Here is a 23,001-nt window from a genome sequence, read left to right as displayed (position 1 = left end):
CTCAATATTCAGTAGCTGTCAGTATTGCACTTTCATTTATTTCAGCTTCTGCTGGTTGTAATGCCAGTGCTGACAAGTGGGCCAGTGACATTTGATTCCTTCAGCCAGTCCTGATGTTTAAGCAAAATAGTTGACAATATGGTAAAATCAAAACTACAAGTCACAGGATAAGTATGGGAAAGAAAAAAGGGCATGCGGTGTATCATTGGTTATACAAAACATATTTGACCATTTTATTGCATTACAATTCAAATGAATAGCTACGCAAAATACTTTACAGCTGTGTGCAATTTGGATTTGCTTACATAGTGTGTAAGAGACCCTAATGGATTACCCATCCACACTCACCAGTGTCAATAAACATTGAAACGCAAATGCATAAAAAAATAAACATTTGTTTTTATCGTAAAGAGTCTTAGCATATTTTTTACATGACATATGTTTAGCACAACTTAATTTTGTGTAGCTTCTGTAAATTACAAAATATTTTGTTACATGATTCATAATATAAATCTTCTGAGCGATGGTCTGGGAAGTTGGCTCAAACAGCTAGGATGGGACCCCCGGCTTAGCTCTTCGCATGAATTTGATGGCTTGCCCACCACTACGTAACAAGCGCTGTACATCCTCGGCCAAGCTATCTTGTCTTCCACAGTATTTCTTTTGTGCTTCAGGGGTAAGAGTAATAGAACATTTTTTCATGGGCCAGTGCAGACGAAGGGGAAGCTTGGACTCCTGACTGAACTATTTTAAGGAAGTGGTTGTTAGTTGGGAAGAATGTGAGTCCTTCATAAATAAGTCCAAAATGTTGTCAGACCTAACACAAAAGTGCAATAAATAAACCTGGGCCTAAACTCTTTGTGGCTGTGTAACAGAGGAGACAGTCTCAACTTAAGGAATTTGTCCTAAGTATTTAGCAATATAAAATATTTAACAAGTCTATACGCAGCAAAGTAAAAAAACATTCCACACCAACCTAATAAACATAAAAAAAAAAAAATAGTAAGAAAAATTACACAAAAATTATTGAAATCCAAAATCGGGGACCGGAGATATGACTTTTTAGAGTGTTTAAGTTCAAAAGTGCCAAAAAGCAACATAACATTTATGGCTGCAGTAGGCCAGGTCCTAGGCACAAGTGGAGGCCAACCGCAAAGCACCCGATTAAGCTTAGTGCTTTACTCTCAGTTGAAACATTTACCATCTTTATTATGGAAGTATACATTCTCCAGTGGGGCAAGGTTCAAGGCTGTATTGGACAAATGTCTCTTGAAGTTGGATACCTGTTGGAGAGGTCCAGCTGATGCTGATGCTGTTGGTTTTGGCCGGAAACACTGAGCAGGAACATTCTAATTTTGTGCCAGCTGAAGCACTCGCCTCATAATTTTGCGCCTTCGGCCAGTCAGTTTTCTTGATGGGACTCTCTTTTTTTGGAGCTTGAAAATGTGGTGTTTTGACTAGAGCTGCCGACTTTCTAACTGGGGAAATAGGTTTGAGGCTTATCGTCGGCTCAACATCATATGATGCTGGGTAAATCACTTCTTCTCCCCTTTCCTTAAAAAACAAATAATAAATAATGTGAGCTTGTGAGATGTAACTAGTCGTCATGTAAATCACTCCATTATGTTTGTGTCAAGTTCTCGCTGTTAAAAACTCAAACCAAAATAAAAACATAATTGTAGAGATGTGGTCTCTAGTTGGCAGTCAGTTTACACCCTGTCCAAGTAGGGACCCTCACTCTAGCCATGGTAAGGGAGATACACAGCTCAGATAACCCCTGCTCACCCCCTTGGCAGCTTGGCACAAGCAGTCAGGGTTATCTCTGAGGCAATATGTAATGTATTTGTACCAAAACAGTAACACAGTGAAAATGCCACTAAAGCACTCAGTGCCATTTTAGAAAAATAGCCAAAATATATCCGAGGAAAACAAGACCAGAATTACACAAATCCAACATACACAAGCAAAGATACAAATTTTCAAAGATCACACTTCAATATAGCGCTTAGAAACACAATAGCTCCAACTTGGGCTATCACAGTGTCGTTGATGGTGTCGTTCCCAACAATCTGACGCCACTTGTGAGGAGGGCGGCGCCGGTCACAGAGTTGCATGGACCCTTAGGGTACCTTTGGTAACGAGGAAACAAGCCGGCGCACGTAGTCGAGGAGGTGACGCGTCGCTGGATCCTGTGCGGCGTCGGTTTCTTACTGCAGAGCATGGGAGGTGGTGCAACGCTGGTGCAAGGTGTTGGTTCCTGACTATCCAGCGGTGTCGATGTATCTGGTGGGTCAAGATGCATTGGGTGACCTCACGGGGTTGCAGTCACGCCACAGGGCTGCAGTGGAGTTGGGTGTCACGGACGCCGGTGACACTGCACTCGGGACTCAAGAAGTCATGGGACGTCGGCGGGGTGCAGCAGCTTTGGGTCTGCGGTGTCAATCGCGGTTGTCGCACTCCAGCAGGGACCACAGCTTTGGGTGCAGGTGGCTTTGTAGAGTCGGACAGCGGCATCACTTCTGGAGTCGTCCGGAGTCGAGTGCACCTAGTTCTTGTTTTATTCCACTTTCGAGCCCAAGGTTCCAGAAACTGGAATAGGCACCACCTGGTGAGTTATGGTCCACAGCAAGCGAACCCAGAGGCTGGTAGGTGAAGTCTTTGATGCCCCTGAAACTTCTTAACAGGAGGCAAGCTCAGTCCAAGCCCTTGAAGAACCTTCACTAGCAGGATACACAGCAAAATCCAGTCTTTGTCCTCTTTAAGATAGATAGAAGAAAGATAGAAGCAGCAACTGCAGGCCAACCCAGCAAAGCACACACAGCAAAGGGGCAGTACTCCTCCTCCAGCTTGTTAGCTCTTCTACTTGGCAGAGGTTCCTCCTGATCCAGAAGTGTTTTGAAAATCTGGGGTTTTGAGTCCACTACTTATACTAATTTCCGCCTTTGAAGTAGGCAAACTTCAAAGGAAAGTCTCTGTTGTTAACAAGATCCGGCCTTGCCCAGGCCTGGCCTCAAACACACTTAAGGGGTTTGGAGACTGAATTGTGTGAAGACAGGCATAGACCTTTCACGTGCAGGTGTCAGCTCCTCCCTCCCTACTCTTGCCCAGGAAGACTCATTGGGTTATGCAGGACACACCTCAACTCCCTTTGTGTCACTGCCTTGAGGGAATTCACAAACAGCCCAACTGTCAGTCTGACCCAGCCCTCGATTCCACAGGCAGGCAGAGGAACAGAATGGTTAAGCAAAAAAATCCCCACTTTCTAAAAGTGGCATTTTCAAAAAATCTAAAAACCAACTTTACCAAAGATGTATTTTTAAATTGTAGGTTCAGAGACCCCAAACTCCATTTCTCCATCTACTCCCCATGGGAAACTGCACTTAAGAGATACTTAAAGGCAGTAATCATGTTAACCTATGGGGGGATAGGCCTTGCAATAGTGAAAACAGAATTTGGCAGTATTTCACTATCAGGACATGTAAAACACACCAGTACATGTCCTAACTTATAAATACACTGCACCCTGCCCATGTGGCTACCTAGGGCCTACCTTAGGGGTGACATACATGTAGTAAAACGAAAGGTTTGGGCCTGGCAAGTGGGAACACTTGCCAGGTCGAATTGGGCAGTGCAAAACTGCACACGCAGACACTGCAGTGGCAGGTCTGAGACGTTTACAGGGTTACCCATGTGGGTGGCACAAGCAGTGCTGCAGACCCACTACCCTAAAACCGGTCCTAGGATGCTTGTTTCCGGTCCAGGGAGGACCTGGCTTGGCAGCTTGGGCTGGACTGTTACCATGGGGAACAGGGTCAAGACTGATATGCATATGGCTGGGTCCAAACTGGGGTGGCGTGGTGAGCAAAAAAATGACAGATTAAACCCAGATCTTTGTGACTGGGGTGAATGTTTGCATTGTTCAGCATTCTGTCCATAATCTGTTCTTTTTGCATTTGTCGCCCTAAGTGGGCAGGGTATACCCAGACGTGAGTCCTGTGCTCACTGCAACAAAGGATTCAAGCTAGTCTGGCTGATGGAGGGTGATACCCTGAAACCCGCCCTAGGATGCTTGTTTCCGGTCCAGGGAGGACCTGGCTTGACAGCTCGGGCTGGAATGTTCCCATGGGGAACAAGGTCTAGACTGATTTGCACATGGCTGGGTCCAAACTAGGGAGGCGCGGTGAGCAAAACAACTATGGATTAAACCCAGATCTTTGTGACTGGGGGTGAATGTTTGCATTGTTCAGCATTCCGTCCATCATCTGTTCTTTTTGCATTTGTTGCCCCAAGTGGGAAGGGTATGCCCAGACGTGGGTCCTGTGTTTGCTATGCCACCAGATTCAAGCTATGCTGGCTGATGAAGGGTGATACCCTGAAACGGTCCCAGGATGCTTCTTTCTGGTTCAAGGAGGACCTGACCCAAACTTGACATTCCTATCTGCTCCCAATTGGAAGTTATCACTTAATAAATATAATAAAGTAATTCAGTGGTTTCCTATGGGAGGGTAGGCCTTGCAGTAGTGAAAAGTGAATTTAAGAGCTTTTCAGTATTTCGACATGTAAACGTTAAAAGTACATGTTGAACTTTTTAAATACACTGCACCCTGCCCTATGGGCTGTTTAGGGCCTACCCTAGAAGTGACATATATGTGTTAAAAAGTAAGGTTTAGGCCTGGCAAAAGGCTTATTTTGTCTGGTCGAAATAGCAGTTTAAAAATACACATACAGGCTGCAGTGGCAGGCCTGAGTCATGTTTAAAGGACTACTTAAGTGGGTGGCACTAAGTTCTGCAAGCCTACTAGTAGCATTCTGTTTACAGGCCCTGAGTACATGCAGTGTCACCTTACAAGGACTTACAAGTAAATTACGCTTGCCAGTTGAGACTAAGCCACTATTACTATGTTTAAAGGAGAGGCCACAAGCACTTTAACGCTGGTTAGCAGTGGTAAAGTGCACAGAATCCTAAGGCCAGCAAACGCAATTCAACACAAACAGGAGGATTGAAGGCAAGAGATAGGGGGAAGGCCCATGCTTAGGATGTGAGGTCCAACAGTTTGCATTTTTTATTAAATATTAAAAACAGTGATAGCAGACCTGCCAACTTGTCACTGTGCACATGGTCACTCTGCACTGAGACAATATCACATGGTGAGCTGGAAACCCCTTTGCACAGAGTAGGTTTCCAGCTCATGTGTTCAATGGTTTGCACCCTATATGTCCATTAAGGGTTTTGCATTCTTCCCAGACACCGGGGTTAGCTTAAGAAACCTTTGGCTTTGTATTTTGAAGAAAGTAAGAGAGGCTTCATAGGCCACTATAGCCTCTAAGCCCCTAAACCCAGCACCCTCTCCAATACTGTGCCTTTCAGTTGCCCAACTAGGGCTGCGTGACAAAGTGAAATAGTTTTCTAGATTGGTAGGTCTGCTGCTGCTGCACGATCAGAGCTAGCAGATCACACCGCCATCATCCATAGTCCTTCCAAGCCATGTGAAAAACGTCAGGCAAGGATAGCTACCTAATTCTCACATGGTTGGTGGGAGATACCACGTCTGAATGCCGAAACCTAGCCTGCCAATTGTAATTTTCAGCTGCCAGGCAGGGGGCGGTACATTAGCAGATTCTCTCTTTCCACCCAACTTTAAATAGAGGCTTGTTCCTCTGCAAGCACAAATCTCTTTATTTCAGACATGTCTATGAACAATTGAAAATATCAATAAAAATTAAAAGCGGCTTTTACAAATTTCCCTTCTTTATTAAAGTTTCTATTTTTATTTTATTTTTTTGCTCGCTGAAGGCATTTTATTGGCATGCAGCGTGCACGTTCATTTTAACATACAATGTATATATTTTTAATATTGTTTTTATTCAGTTGTCTATATTGCCAACATGTATGTAAAACAGTCAAAATGTAAATAGGTATGCGGCTGTACAACATTTTTTTACTGAGCTGAGCGATACAGTTCATCGCTGTGATTAATAAAACTTGCCCCAGTCTTGGCACATCATCCTCGTGGAATGGAATGTGGTTCAGCTGAGTCCTTCGAAGTAGAATTCCCATCGCCCCGGTCTCACCACGAACCCTGGGTTTTCCCGCTCCCTTGAACGCTATATAGATTCTGCATTGGCATTCTAGTTCTGGAGGGGTCCCCAAACGTGTTTTGGTCTAGAGGCCAGTGGCAACGTATCTGCATATAGTTCTGTCATCTCCGCGCACATAATCATATCCTTCAGCCAATCTTTAAAGTGATACGTTCTTCTGCCTCCGCAATGTCATTGCTACCCCTCAACCACCCTTCAAAAATTCCAGAGATATCAGTTTCTTGTAATTTTGTGTTGTGTGTAACACAACTCCTAGCAGAGCCGTGATCGGTGACAGGGGTATGATCCATTAATCATTGTCGGCAGCATGAGGGACCTGAGTGCGGATTCAGCCGCAGCTGGACAGCCCCATCCAAATGCAAAAAGTCATCACGCGTCGCCAGACGTCTGCTGCAACTGGAAATCATTCGAAATACCTTGTTTGGCAAAACTCTTCGCAGTAGGATAGCCCCTGTGTAGGTACGTGTAGGGCATTACTCAGTATTTCCCATTGCAGGATATTTCGAGCGGAAGATCCATTGTTTTTCAGAGATTGTCATATCTTAATCTGAGGCCCAGAGTGATTTGGCGTGGGTTTCCGGTTCTGAATTAGCTCTGAGCCTTATATCGTACATGCAGGTGAGTAGTTTCTTTGCAGTAGGACTCGTTATTAACAACGTCATGAGCTCCCATTCTGTAGGCGGCATTATTGAAATTAATGAAAGTTCAGTAGTGCTAATCTAAATCAGCATGTCTTCATGAACTTTGACCAAGTAGACCTCCCACATTTAAATCGGGTCTGTGTGTAACTAACTTGCTAGAGCAGTGCTTAAGCTCGTATGGGTGGAAACTGGTTTCTAATTATTAGAATATGACTATAATGCATCTTTGGTATCTTTTGTGCATTAGTTGCTTCAGCCCCCTCGCTCCCTCCTGCTTCCAGATAAGCTTGGATGTGTAAATGGCAGACTGCGAGTGTGGATGGGACATTCTTGTGCACAGCCCACTGGCTTTTGTTTTGCTAAAGGCGCTGATAGCTGTGGATGAGCCATGCTTAACCTCCTGCAGTGGGAATGAACTACATTTCAGGGGGCAGCGGCCATTTCTCTTAACAGAAGAATTAATGGGTTTTGTTGTTCTCGTGAAGCTAACATATTTCAGAGCAACTGAATGAGATTGTCACAGACTTCTTAAAGCTCTTCTGTTTTATCTAAAGGTCTAAACTTGGAATGCTGCCGTTCCCAGTGGAAAACGGACTCTTTTCCAGAGAGGAAAGAACTAAACAAGAACGTACACTTTCCCAGCAACCCTTTTTGTGGAAGTAGGATGGGAAGTGAACTGCACAACTTCTGTTACCCTCCCCAGTTCGCGCCCTTTCTGTCCCACATAGACTAGCACAATTAGTGATTCTGCAAGTGTGTCCATAGGTAACTTTAAGGATGGACCACTGAGAGGGCCCTCTATTTCCATAGATTGCCAGATAATTTTTTATATTTTTTTTAATATCTATAAACGCACTTGGGTCAAGTCAGTTTGAGGGTGCTTTATATTGAGACACTTTACATTGAGATTATACCCATGTGTGTTTAGGCTAAGGCTTCCTCACCACTTTTCTAAGAGCTGAACTCTATTTCCGAGATTTAAGAAGACCCCAGTGAAAAATGGCGCACCTCCAGACCACTTCCACTGGGATACCTGGGAAACACACTTAGATCTTTCTGACCACTCACCAGCCATGTGAACGCACTGCACCCAACGTAAGGTAACTCATGTTCAAAGGGAGGCCAAGAGGCCCTCACTTAATCATGAGCACGTTGGCTTTTTCCTTGGATCAAGAGCCTAAATGATGGTCTTCCTGCAGACCAGGGTAGTTGGAGAAGACAATTTAGCCATCTTGATTTCCATGTCCATGTAGTGACATTTTTATGCATCCCACTGAAATTCTTGGTCAGTGCCAAACATTGCGCTATATCCTTTGGGGAGCCACTCTTGTGCCCAAAACTTTATTTCCAGAGGCCAATCATGTCCTGCCTTCATGTGACTGTAGAGACTGTAGTTCATGTACTTCCAACAAAAAGCACATAGAGTTTATCCTTTGACCTTGCGCCAGGTGTGGCACTCAGAACTTTAAAGCCAGCTTCTCAAGGGCCAAACAGCCAAGAAATACCCAATTACAGAAAAATCGCCACATTTTCCAAAGTGATTAAACAATCCCACCTCACGTTGAATGTCTTCACTAGGAGGACTCATTCTTGCCTTTCATCTAAAGGACTCATCTTGTGAATTTTTCCCGAAGACTTGTTTACAGCTGAAAGTTATTTCAAGACCTTCATTCAAGCATCGTTTTATGGAATGGTTTGTAATTTAAAAAGGCACGAACCTTCACTTATTGCGCTGCTCTGCTGTGACAACTGCTAGTTGAGTTTGGTCATCGCAGTGCCTGTTTGGAAAGGTGCTAGCAACTGCGACCTAAGCTATTAAATTTAAGAAATGACTTTCCAGAATCAGTTTGTGTCATGTTGTTTTACCTTGGCAGCTCAGTGTCACTGCCCTGTTGGAGGTTAGGACAATACAATAGAATCTAGCTTCATGCTTCCGAAAATGTCATATTTTGGAACATTGATTACCACAAGTTAGAGTTACATATTGCTTTTTTATTATTTGCACCATATCCATAGGTGGAATATAGCGAAAAGGCAAGGTAGACGTGTGTGTTGGTGACCAAGGCATGTAAATCACCTGAGGTATTTTATTCTTGCCGTCCTTGCTGTATTCCTAGGCTGGGAAGAGAAGGCTGAGGGAAGGCTTGGGGAGTGGGTACGGCTAGCTTCAGAATGATGGTGTGTTTGACAATTGACCGGGAGGTGGTGTTGATTCTGAGAATAAGCAAGGTTCTCGTCCCAACTTATAATGGATAGGTCCCATAGCACAGTGGTTTGAGGAAGGGCGCAGAGTAAGTTTTTGATTGGACTGAAGTAGGCCTGACTGTGATGCATGTGTGGGATTGGAATGATGATGAGTCAGGGGGAGACTGCCTGCGTGACAACCAACTCAAACTGAGCTGTATGGGCTGATGGCAGCCAGATGTAAGAATGAACCTGGAAGGATTTATGGGAGAGGGCTGAATAAAATTGGACTCAAAGTTGGTCTCAAAGTTGGTCTTCAGATGTAAGCTCAGTTTCCTTTTCACTGCATGGAGAAATCCTTTGCATCCTACCTATTATGCTTTCCCACAGTGAACCAAATTCTTGAAAATGGCATCAATGCCTTTAAGATATGCCCCCTTCCTTTCAGTTCTTTATAATAAAATGTAAATTTTTAGCAGAAAAGTGCTACAACTCTGTGAGGACTCACTCCCCTGCCAATTGGCACTTTTGTATTCCCCCTTGGCAACCTTAGTGTCCCCATCCCTTAGCTTTACCTTACAACTACTACTACTTGTAGACTTTCTGTGGTTGCAAGTTACAACTCCAAACGTAAATTTTCACAGTTGTTTGTGTGACTCAACACCTGTTATTTGTGTCTGCAGATTTCACTTTTTGTGCAAATTTTTTGCGATTTACATGTAATCAAGAGCAATGTATTTCTTTATTCTCACACAGTTTGGTGTAAATTAGTTCAGGGTTTTGGCGCAAAATGTGTTTAGATAATGCAATTTGCAGTATCTTAGGACTTGTATTTCATCACTTCAAATAACTTTGAAGCAAGTGAATCAGTCATAACCAAATGTTGCATGATCTTGAGGATTTTTCAAAGAGGATCTGATCATGTCATTTTATGAAGATTGATTAATTTCTGATGATGCTAAAAGACCATGGTACGCTGAGTTTACTATCCCGTTGTTTTTTTTAGCTTTGTATCTTCCCGTAGCCGTGCACCCTGTTTAGCACTCTAGGATTGTCCTCTAAAAATACCAAAAAAATACACATTTAGCTCATATGGTGTCTGTTGATGACAAAATACTCCTTTTAGTGGCTGAAGTTCAGCTCCCTGAATGATTAGCACTCGTTGGTCACTATATATATATATATATATATATATATATATATATATATATTTTTTTTTTTTTTTCCTATCTCTGGATCGACTAAGCGATACACAATTGGGAGGAGGATAAGTGAGAGATTGTATGAGGCACAAGGTTTACAGTAATGAATTGAGTAGCACAGAAAAGGGAGATAACAGTGAATATGATGCTTTGCCAACAGGTGTTTCCTCACCACTTCCTGAGTGTATCTGGTGCTATAGGTTTTATCTTGCTTCTAACCAGATGCCCTGTGGCATTATCTTATTTAAGACATGCAACAACACTTTTGTTTGATCCAGTTCCTGCCTTTCGGGGTCTTATTTTCTGTTAGTAGAATTGTACATGGTGAAGGTCCATCTAGAACTTTTTAAGACCCACGCCAAGAAGTAACAGGACATAAAACAACTGCTTTCACTATTGGTACGACTTCAGATTTCCCAATGTTTCATCAGTTCAAAAATCCTTTTTGTTAACAAAAAAAAAAAACATAATTATTCTTAGTTGCATATATTTTACTTGTTAGCCAGTGCCTCTTCCATAGAGTTAGATTCACCCTAGCATGATTCTAATAAAGTGTTTCTGTGGAAGACCCCGTCACCATTTGGTAGGTGACTGTTTAAGTCTGCTTTTCCTTAACAGTCTCCACACCCTTCCCTTGGGGGACCTCGGAAACCCTACAGCCAGTGGGCCCCCAGTTCAGAGGCTGGTGGACCCCTTCATCTCCACCTACATCTCTACTGGAGTGGTATTAGACCTGGCAGCCTTAGGGTGGTCATCCCCCAACTTTTTACCTGTCTCCCTCCACCTTTCTGACACTATTTTTGCTGGTTTTATGACTCTGCACACTTTGCCACTGCTAACCAGTGCTAAAGTGCATATGCTCTCCCCTTAAACATGGTAACGTTGGTTCATACCTAATTGGCATATTTGATTTACTTATAAGTCCCTAGAAAAGTGCGCTATCTGTGCCCAGGGCCTGTAAATTAAATGCTACTAGTGTGCCTGCAACACTGATTGTGCCACCCACATACGTAGCCCCTTAACCATGTCTCAGGCCTGCCATTGCAAGGCCTGTGTGTCCAGTTTCACTGGCACTTCGTCTTGGCATTTATAAGTACTTGCCAAGCCTTAAACTCCCCCTTTTCTACTATAAGTCACCCCTAAGTTAAGCCCTAGGTAACCCAAAGGGCACGGTGCTCTGTAGGTAAAATGCAGAACATGTACGCATGTTTTATATGTCCTGGTAGTGAAAAACTCCTAAATTCGATTTCATCTACTGTGAGGCCTGCTCTTTTCATAGACTAGCATTAGGTCTGCCCCCATATACTTTTTGAGTGGCAAATTCATATCTGAAAGGGGTAACCAGGTCATATTTAGTATGGCCAGAATGGTAAAAGAAAGTCCTGCTTATTGGTAAGGTTGTATTTTATATTACCATTTTAGAAACACCACTATTAGGAAGTGAGCATTTCTCTGCAGTTTAAAATCATCTGTGCCCTATAGCCTGTCTCCAATCAACATCTGGGCTGGGTTGGTTGACAGCTTCCCTGTGCATTTCACCCAGACAAACACAGGACACTCAGTCACACCTGCACTCATCCACATATTGAATGGGTCTTCCTGGGCTGGAAGGGTGGAGGACCTGACACATTTCAAAGGCTGGTGGCCTGCCCTCACACAATGGACTGCCAAACCCCCTACTAGGACCCTGGCAGACAGGACTGCACTGAAAGGGGAACTTGTGCACTTCAAAACCACTCTTTGAAGTCTCCCCCACTTCAAATGCATTTTTGGGTATATAAACTGGGTCTCTGACCACACCAACTAAGACACTTCTGGACCTGCACCTGAACTCTGTCAGAAGACCTGCCTGGCTTCCCAAGGGACTCTCTGGACTGCTTTGTTGCAAAGGACTGCTGCCCTGCTGTTGCCTTGCTGGCCTCTGACTGTGCTGGAAGGACTCTGCCTTCCCCCCAAAGTGCTCTCCAAGGGCTTGGATTGAGCTTGCCTCCTGTTCTGGGGTCTCAGCGACTATAAAGCCCCCCGCTGCTAGCGTTTTGCTAGTACACCTACTTCAGCGACTTCGGAACGACTTCAGCGATGCTGCAGCCTGCACCCACCCCGTGGACCTCGCTGCATGCAACAACTTTGGTTTGCAATGCAAGTATGACATTGCAGCGACTCTGCTTATGCCACTCACGGTCATTGAAACACTGTGAAGTCGACACATCACATCCTGATGGACCGGTACCAGTGACCCGTGAGGTCACAAGGAATCGACGCATCGCGGACGATGACGCATCATCCCCCCCTGCAGCGTGGAACTGACGCCTCTCTCCTTGGACGCCGTAAGGGACTGTTGCTGCACCGACTCCTTCCGACTCCGTGTGATGTTCTTGTTCTTCGTTTTCAAAAGGTACTGTACCTAGGGGTCCGTGTGAATCCGTGACCGGCACCAGTGGTGTCGGATTGTTGGGAACAGCTCCATCAGAGATGCAGTGATAGCCCCAGTTGGAGCTATTGTGTTTTCTAGGCCCTTTAGTTGGATTTAATCTTTACAAATTCATAACTTTGCTTGTGTACATTGGATTTTCATTATTTTACCCGTATTTTATTCAGATAAATATTCTCTATTTTCTTTACTTGTGTGGTGTCTTTTTGTGGTGTTTTCACTGTGTTACTGTATGATTTATTGCACAAATACTTTACACATTGCCTTCGAAGTTAAGCCAGACTGCTCAGTGCCAAGCTACCAGAGGATGGGCACAGGGTAATTTGGATTGTGTGTGACTTACCCTGACTTGGATTGCGGTCCCTACTTGGACAAGAGTGTACCTCTGCCAACTAGAGACCCCATTTCTAACATGTGGGAAGGAGGGCTTAATTATATCTGAAGCCAAGCCACATTGAGGGTCCAAAAAATAATGCTGCAGATGCACTTGCTGTTTTTCATAGACAGTAGTTCTGGGCAGCGTAAGACCAGTACCAATGATAATATCTATCCAAGTGAACATCTGGCACCTTCTGCAGTGGAACTACGGCTCAGAAAATAAAGTGAGCTTTTGTACACCCAAGGTACATGTGTGTACTATAGGAATTGTTTCAATACATTTCTCAGACTGTCGGCATCAAGGCCTACCAGGCAAAAGGGCTGGATTTTGTAGTGTGGGCTAGGTGCAGGGAAAGAGCCACACATGGGTAACAAGGAATTTCATTCTCTGACATTCATGTTGAGCTGCATCTGTAGGGCTTTCACATTCGCTTTCTTTGGGGCATTCAGGAACTGGTGGCTGGGCTGAAACTTAACAACATCATGCAAGTCCTGTGTATTAGCCACATGGTAGTAACTGACAGGGAAATAGAACTCAGAATATGCTGCTTTACAGGTCTAGGTACATGTAGTACAGTATACTATCGAGCTGTAGCTAAATTAAATGTACCAATCAGTTGTATACCAATGTTACCATGTTTGGAAGATAGAGCACAAAGCAAGTAACCAATGATTAGCAGGAGTAAAGTGTGCAGAGTCCTAAAGCCAGCAATAATGGGCAATATGGTAGTGAAGGCAAAAATCTGGGGGAATACCGCACGAAGGATGGTCATTTCCTGCAACTGTGTTTTGCTGTATTATAAGATGCTGAGGGGATTGTCTTTCATGTATAATGACCATAATGTATTGTGGTTATTTCTAAAATTGTCACCATACTCTTATTTCTTGTGTTGCTCAAGAGTTTGGGTCATCAGCTGTTCCATCATTGCAAGGACTACACAGAAAAGAAACTGGATTCATAGGGATAGTCTAGTTGGAACTTCTGGTCATGCACTAGGTGAGCCTCCATTATAGACTATCCCTGATGTTTGTTATCCACTTAAGGGGTAATGACTGAATTGCCATATGGAAGGATCCATGTTATGAAGGAATCTGTGGTTCACATCAGTGAATACATGGGGTCTTGATCGAGAACATGTTCAGAAGTCATTCCTTCGGGTTTTGCCTGACTGCAGGTCGAAAGCACCAACTAAGCTGTTTTGCAGACAGATTAACAACGCCATATAGAAATTCACAACGAGCAAGTGTTTTGGATTCATATGGTGCAGTATGTGCACAAACGCCTAATTTGCTGATCACGGTGTCCATCTGGTTGACGTTGCCATATTTTAGACTTACAGGTGGTATTCGGGTCAGCTGGTTATAAATAAAACAAAGACATGGAATTGCACAAGTAATTGAGACTTGGTAGTGTGATTGCCACTTGAGGCTTTGCAGAGTTATGTTTTCCAAAGGTAGGGGTGAACTCCAAAATAATTTGACACCATATATTTAACCATTCCTGGTGTGTGGTTTGTAATTCGGTAGGCCACCAGGTTAAGTCTTATCAACACTGGCTGACCTTTGGATTGCCATTAAAATAATCCAATGAACTGCAATATAATGTTTTCCAATGTAAACTGGTGTAGTTTGAGTTGTTTTGGTTTGTGGTCATTAGTCTCTTGCGTGCAGGCCTCCTAGGCACACACACGTGAAAATATTCTCAAAGAATGTACCTATTCAGCCTATTATTTGCACCCGTCTCCTGAACCTATTGCATATTGACAGAGACAGTCTTGTCGTGTCTGTTCATCGTCTCTACACCCTTTGCAGAGGGCCCTCAGGCATCGTGTTGAAAGTCAGGACAGGGTAACTGTAGTTAGTATATGATCTTCACCGCACACAAAATCTGTGTTTCTTAAAATAAACATTTAATCTTTCATAGAAATAATGGAGCCTACGGCCAGGTCAGGAATACCATCTACCACCAACAGTGCCCATCGGTGAATGGCATTCCGCCTGGAACTCTGGCCTTCAAACTCAAACACCAGTAAATAACAGGCTTGCGCTCCGATGAAACAATGGAAGCGCGAGCACACATTAAATAAATAACCAACCAAATAACATCATCCTTCCCTTTCCAGGAGAAAAAATTAAATAAATATAATAGATTATTATATATTTATTTTTTTTACAAATAATAATCCTTAAATCTAAGAAGTACTAAAACATTCCTACAATGCTTTGTAAACAATTGTTCTGACAAATTGTTATTAGTAACAACATCATTATCCGGATCATTATCAATATCATTCTGTCTTGATATGCAGCAGTCATCAAGTATGTCCTCCCGGTCACTATTCGCATTTTTGAATTTAGACATTTCAGGATCAGAAACAAACCAAGATGATCCATCAGTTTGCTTTTCATGTTTCTCAATTCCTTCTTCTTTGGTTAACAACATTTTTTAAGCTTGCTCATTAGACACCTTCACGAGACACCTTCTACTCCACCACCCTTTATCCTGTAATTGAATTGCACCTTTAGATATTTTTACAATTCTGGATGAATATGTAAATTTAGATTCACCTTTCTTTGTTCTATATGGTTTCGTAACTATTGCCCAGTCTCCAACCTCAAAATTTACCTCTTTTACTTTGTTTTTTGTTAAAATTATCTTACATATTTTTTTGTTTCTGCACCACACTATCCCTCCTAATTTTCCAGTTTTCAACACTCACAATCTGTTTTATCCAATCAGGATACAATTTGCATCTTGGATTACGTTTACGCAATAAAGTAAATGGTGACATCCCTGTAGTACTATGCGGTGTTACCAAGTAATTCCAAGTTTTCTTCCTTAAAAATTCAGTGACAATAACTCCAGAAGAAAGTGTGGTCTGAACACCTTCTTTCAAAAACGTATTGATGCGTTCCACTTGACCATTAGATGGAGAGTACAAGGCTACTTGAAGGTGTCTAATATTAAAGCTTTCAATGAAAGATTTAATCTGAACATATTTTAAATGAGTCCCATTATCTGTAACAATTTCTTTACTTGGACCCTCTACATTAAAAATCCTGGTAAGAAACGCAATGGCAGTTTTGGTATCAGCTGAAGACACAAAATCATAATAGTACCACTTTGAAAAAGAATAAATCAATACAATCAAATACCTCATCCCATTACGTAATAGATCAAAAGGTCCTGAAAAATCCAAAGAAATCTTCTCCCAAGGACCATCGGGTAAAGGTACAGCATGCAAACGAGATTCAACTGCTTTCCAATGCTTATCTGACACTAGACACATATCGCACTCATCAATTCATCCCTTCACCTGGGCATCTAAACCAGGCCACCAATAAAACTGTTTAATGTTACCTACAGTGGCTGAAATACCTAAGTGTCCTTCATCTGAAAATTTGAAAAGCAGCTTTCTAAATTCTATAGGTGGTACCAAACGATCATGTCTGGTCAAAAATACTTGAATTATGGACAATTCATCTGCGAGCTTCCCTCACAAATTTCAAAACTTCTTTCAATAGAACATGTCTCTCCAAAGTCTCCAACCATTCTTTTCTAGTTATGCCCATCTGATTTTCCTCACCACCATCACCAACAAGTGCCACAACACACTCTGTCATCAGACAGACTACTGCTCTTGTCTACTTCTTTTGAAGGCATTCTCAATAAACAGTCTGCTCTAGAGTTTTTTTTCCTCCGGTCAAATGTTTCACCCAAAAATGATATTCATGTAACTTTGACAAAATTCTCACCAATCTAGCAGAAGCTTTACTTGTACCATTTCCACTAAGCATGTAAACCAGAGGTTTGTGGTCCATAAATATGTCAAAACGTGTACCCCATAAAAAGGTTTTAAATTTCTCCACAGCCCAAACACAGGCCAAAGCTTCCCTCTCTATCGTGCTGTAATTTCTTTCAGTGGGACTGAGCGCACGCGAACCAAAAGTAATGGTGCGTTCTTTATGATCAACCATTTAAGAGAGTACAGCACCTAGACCCAACAAACTGGCATCCACACACAAAATACATGGTTCTCCAGCTGTAAAAGGCGACAAAATCGGTTTAGAAGAAATCAACATTTTTATCTCCTCAAATGATTTTTGCGCCTCTTCAGACCATAAAAAATGTCTTCCTTTCTTCAAAATCATTCTTAATGGCTGCACAATAATCGCATACCCATCTATAAAAGATGAGTAATAATCACAAAGCCCTAAAAATGAGCGTAGTGTGTCTTTGTTTTTTGTTGGGGTGGCATCTTGTATAGCCTGCACTAAGGACACCTTGGGTTTGATACCTTCTTCCTATGCACTATGTCCTAAATAGTCTAAACAATTCACCCCAAATTTACATTTATCCTTTCGTAAAGTGATTCCCACACTCTCACATTTTTTCAAAACTTGTTCTAAAATCCAGTTGTGTTTACTGACCGTTTCAGCATGAATCAGTACATCATCCTGAAATGCTTGCACACCAGGAATACCTGCAAGAATCGTGTCCATAAACTTTTGAAACACAACAGCTGTAGAAGCTAAACTAAAGCGCATTCTTAAAAACTAATAAGCCCCGAATGGAGTAATGAAAGTGGTTAAATCTTGACTTTCTGCTGCAAGAGGAATTTGATGGGAAGCAGATCTAAGATCAAGTAAGGCAAAAATTTGGGACCCTCCTATATTTGCTAATAACTCCTGTACATTGGGTAACGGGTAGCAATCAACCTGAATATTCTTGTTCAAAGTACACAAATCAATGTATAAACGGATCTCTCCTTTTTTTATTGTTAACAATAACCACAGGACTAACCCATTCTGAAGAGTCAGTAGCCCTTATAACCTCTTCTAAGCAAAGTTTCTCCAATAATTTCTTCAAATCCGTTCTAACGCTTAATGAAACAGGTCTTATTTTGTGAACAATGGGAACTGCATTGCTCTTCGACTTTATGCAGGTTCAAATTTCTTGATGTTACTAATTTTATCGGAAAATATTTTTGGAAAAGCAGCAATTATATTCTCCACAGAAAAATCATCTTGGTCCTCAATTGAGCACATTTTTGGTTGAGAAAGAGTAATAGCATTTTCTGACCCAGGCACCAATGTGATCCCCAGTTTTGCTTGATCCCTCCATCCAATAATATCCCTACCTTTCTCTGCAACATATATGTTCATGTAAATAGACCTGCCTAAGCATGAAAGTGTGTTGCAGAAAAACCCTAACCTGTTATTGTCATACTCTCCAAATGCCTTCGGATTAACATCAGAAGGCATTAAAGAGATCTTACTCCACATCTTGTTGGACAACACATCTGAAATTATACTTATTGGAGGCCCTGAATCAACCATCATGGTTAACTGATGTTCTTCCCTTTTTAGCTTGACACAATGGACCTTTTATTTTAATTTTATGCAAATTTGTTTCAGACACTACTGTCAAAACCACCTTTAACAAATCATTTGCATCAAATTCTAAATCCAGCTCAATACTATTAACTTTAGATTGCACCTTATATTTTCTGCAAACTGTTTGAAAATGACCAACTTTACTACATTTATTACACTTCTTGTTAACCGCTGGAAACACATAATTATTGGCAAAGTGATCTTTTGAACCACAGCAATAACACGTATTTGAACTCTTATTCATTTTTTTTCTTCCAAATATATTTTTTTGACATATGTTAGCCACTAACTCTTCATTATCAGAGAAATCCAATGGTGGTGCTGTTTCAGGAAGATTGTCAAAAATGTGTTGACCTTCTTGACCTAAATTGCTAAACAAAATCATCATCTTCTGTTTCGGATCAAACTTTGAAAGCATAAATAACAATTAAATAATTTTCAAAACGTCTGAACCAATTTTTCCACTCAATAGTTGGTTTTCCTGGAGTCTGCAAAAACGGTGTTAACTGTTCCAGTTGTGCCATGTTTGTCGAAGACATACTTCTATATATATATATATATATATATATATATATATTTATTTAGTTTTTTTGTTATAATAATAAAGAAGTATATATGTATTTTTTTTAATTTAAATTTATTTTTTATAAAAAAAAAAAATGGAATAAATAATAAAATAATAATTTATACTAGCACTCGTAAGTCTCAAATTTGTTCACCAATGCCCATGAAATTGTACATGTTGTGGTGATTTACTTCCATTTTCCACAAATAGTTAAATAGCTACAAAATGATTAATGTGCTCCACACAAAATGGCAAGCGGGTACGCGTTGTTTACGCTGGTATCCTAGCAACCAAACAGCAGCTCCAGCAAGTGGTGATTCGCTCATTTGACGCTAATGACGTTAAAAGGAAACTGGGTGCTCAACGTAGAATAAGCGTTTAAATGTAACTTAATGAACGTGTGTAGCACAATCGTTGAAGTCCAAAAATTGATCTTTGTAGACAAAACTGAAGTGCTACGATTGATGAATAATAACAGTACCTTTGCACGCGCATAGAAATACATCCTTAGGAACCAACACCGGCAACATGGGCTCCGACGTCCATACGAAAACTTCATCTTGTCGCCAATATGTAGTAAGTATACGATATTCACCGCACACGAAATCTCTAGAAATAACAGTTTATTCTTTCACAGAAATAACGGAGCCCACGGCCAGGTCAGGAATACCATCCACCACCAACAGTGCCCATCGGTGAATGGCATTCCGCCTGGAACGCTGGCCTTCAGACTCAAACACCAGTACATAACAGGCTCGCGCTCCGATAAAACAATGGAAGCACAGGCACACATTAAAGAGTAAAATAACTAACCATATAACAGTAACCTGCACATTTGCATACAGTGAGTCATGAAAATTTAAAACTTTGCCCAGTGCCAACTGACTGAAAGAGCCGAGTGAACCTGTCTGCCCCCTTTGAAGCACAAACTGTGGAAACGGTTGATCTACAATCTGTGCTATCTACAAGAGGAACACATCCCCAGGCAAGTTTACTGTAACAATACGGACACCAACCAGATTGAGGAAAGGCCCCCTCTTGAGCGTGTTGTCATCCAGGATCCCCTGAATATGCACCAAACTATAAAAAAGATAGGTCCTGCCATTTCCTCATCCTGGCACCGGTTTCTATGAACTGAACCATTTCATCTTCAGTAAAGTTGCTTCCCGCATGCACGCAGCAGTATTTCCTCTAACGTGCCGAGAAAATATCCAGCGTGTTGAAGTATGCTTGTGGGAAGTACATGGCATTACTTACTGTATGACAACAGCATCCCCGTTCTCAATGTTGGTGGGAAAATTTTATCTTTGCTAATGTTTAATTTTTTTGACGGTCATTCTGAAGTTTTCAGGTATTTTCTGCCTCAACTAAGCAGTGTCAGTGGTGTAACAAAGGCCCCCGTTGTGTAGTGGGAGGTGGTCCGTGCTCCAGGGGCCCCTCAGCACAGTACTCTGACCTGGGATCTTTGGCGTGCGTCCGGAGGGGGGAAGAGGGACTCCTTGTACTGCGCGGGGGGTTTGGGGGTGCTCACGTTTGGTTATGCCACGTTTGGTTATGCCACTGTGTTCACTGTTTATTTTAATGAATTGATTCCACGCCCTAGTAAACGGCAACTTCTATATATCTGCGATAAGAGACTGGAAGACGAAAAATAGTTAAGTAGAGAAAAATAACGTGGCAAAAGTATAACGTTGATTGGTTATGGACTCTGGGCAGAAAGTTTGTTTTTGTTATTTGTGTTTCCTGAAATGGTAATGCAAATCTGATCTAGATGTAACAAAAAGCTCAAACTGTTTTTTTTTTCCATTTTAGATTCACCAGCTTGATGGCATTCCACTCATTTTAGACAACTGCAGCATTGATGACAACAATCCTTGTATCCTTTAATATATATCAATGTGCTTCACCATCTTTCTTGCAGTTACCGGGGTTGTTGATGGTGTGGCGATAAGGTGAGTTTTAGTTTTAGCTGGAGGAACTTTATCTACCTTTTTTATTCTTTCAGAAAATTGAATGGGTTCTGAAACTGGTGAAGATGGTTTGGAAAACGGGTGAATTAAATTGCATAATTTTTTAAATAAAAATCTTAACTGAATAATTGATTCTCTTAAATGGTGCAGCACATAAATATAATGTGTAACTCATTTTTTTGGAGTCGCAAAGTAAAATCTAATTAGCAGGAAATGGGTATGAAGGAGACCCGTGCATTTTTTTAACTGTGCTCAGTATATTGAGTTTAGGAATATTGGGCATTTGTACTACTCCAACTGTCATGTGATTCAAACAACATTTTGCAAAATATGTTTTTCCCGCCCCACTTGCTTATATTGGGAAGACAAAATGAAGAGGAAATCAGTAGAAAATGTAATGTTATATAATTCTGTTTCCAAACTTCTCACGATTAAAACAGTACCCCATTTATGTGGATGGGCGTATCACTTGCAACAGAGTGGGTCCCAAAACGGAATGTGGTGACACCAAATATTCACAATGAAAATTGACCCATTTTAGCAATGTGGGTAGCCGCAGTATTTGGGTTCGGCTGCCATTCAGTGAAACTTAACAAGCCCAGATATTGCTGAATACTAGACACCAAGGGGAATCCGGAACGGTGTGACTTCTGTGGATCCCATAACATTTTATTAGCTAGGATGCCCCCTAAAACTGAATCTTTTGCTGAACGCTCATTTTTTGTCACAAACAAAGGGGGTTATTACAACTTTGGAGGAGGTGTTAATCCATCCCAAAAGTGACGGTAAAGTGATGGATATACCACCAGCCGTATTTCGAGTCCATTATATCCTATGGAACTCGTAATACGGCTGGTGGTATATCCGTCACTTTACCGTCACTTTTGGGACGGATTAACACCTCCTCCAAAGTTGTAATAACCCCCAAAATTCCTACTACGCAGGGTTCCCATGCATGTCCCGACAAAAACAGTACCTCACTTGTGTGGCTGGGCCTAACCTTGTGACACAATAGGCCGCAAAGCACAATGTGGAGACACCAAGTTTTCACAATGAAATTCAAACCATTTTGGCACTGTAGGTTGCTGCAGTACTTTGGCTTGTGCTCGGTTGACTCCCAGGGAAACCTAGCCCAGACATTTCTGAATGCTAAATATAAAGGAGAGTTAATCAGGGTGTGATTTGTATAGATCCCATGACATTTTCTCACGCCCTAGAATCTTTGACAAAAAACATGTATTTTCCTCAAATTTCTTAGTTCTGGTAATTATGGGATCCCTAAAATTTCCTACTAACCAGCAGTGAAACACTTTGGTCAATAAAAATGGTAGCCTGCCTGTTTGCCTGAGCCTAGCACCCGCTACACAAGAATCTAAAAACATCACAATGTGGAGACATCAAGGTTTTGGCTTGAAAATTGATAGCAGCATACTTTGGACTCCCAGTAGAGAACAGAGTGGTGTAACTTGTGTGGATCCCATGATGTTTTCTTCCCAAGAGTGCTGTACAACTTCAAACCTTTATTAAAATCACACATTTCCCTTATATTTCTGAGGGACAGGTTTCAGTGTCTGCAGGCATCCACAATATTCCTACTGTCTTGAGTTCCCATACTTCTCCTGCAATAAACACTACCCCACTTGTGTGGCTGGGCCTGTCGCTTGTGACTGGAATGGATAAAAACTAAGACAACATGAAGTAAATGTGGCGTACGCATACTCCCTAATTTTGTCAGTTCTTGGCTCAGGTAGTTGGGCCATTTTGTCATATTATTATTAGTTTTGAAGCACATTTTTAGAGTAAGTGCGTTCGGCTGTTATTCAGGACCACACATTTTTACATTCAGTACTTGTAATTGCTGCAGTTTGTCCGTGCATTTGTGTTACCGCCTACTCACAGACTAGTTACTCCTCCCTGTTGGATCCCATGTAAGCAGCTGGAAAGAATCATGCCCTTTTGTGGCTTGCAGTTTTGTTTCACTGTACCTTTTTTTTTAGCAGCATGCAGACTTTTTAAACACTAAAACTGAATATATCTCCCCATATTCTGGGAGTCCTCGTTATAATAGGCACTCAGGGGAAATCTCTCATATGATATAAATTGATTCTGATCATGCCATCTCCATATGATCAGC

General features: G+C 41.8%; 1 protein-coding gene across 1 annotated transcript in view; it reads left to right on the top strand.

Annotated features, from left to right (window-relative positions):
• The window catches only part of ATXN10 (ataxin 10), a 1,000,711-nt gene that overhangs the window by 919,900 nt on the left and 57,810 nt on the right, over positions 1 to 23,001 (top strand). Inside the window, exon 10 of the mRNA XM_069228252.1 lies at positions 20,710 to 20,773. Coding sequence (XP_069084353.1) covers positions 20,710 to 20,773 — 64 coding nt within the window. The remainder of the gene's footprint in view (positions 1 to 20,709; positions 20,774 to 23,001) is intronic.

This window comes from Pleurodeles waltl, chromosome 4_1 (assembly GCF_031143425.1).
Source record: "Pleurodeles waltl isolate 20211129_DDA chromosome 4_1, aPleWal1.hap1.20221129, whole genome shotgun sequence".
Lineage (NCBI taxonomy): Eukaryota > Metazoa > Chordata > Amphibia > Caudata > Salamandridae > Pleurodeles > Pleurodeles waltl.
The sequence above is the reverse complement of the archived record's forward strand: the minus strand, read 5'-3'. Positions and strand labels throughout refer to the sequence as shown.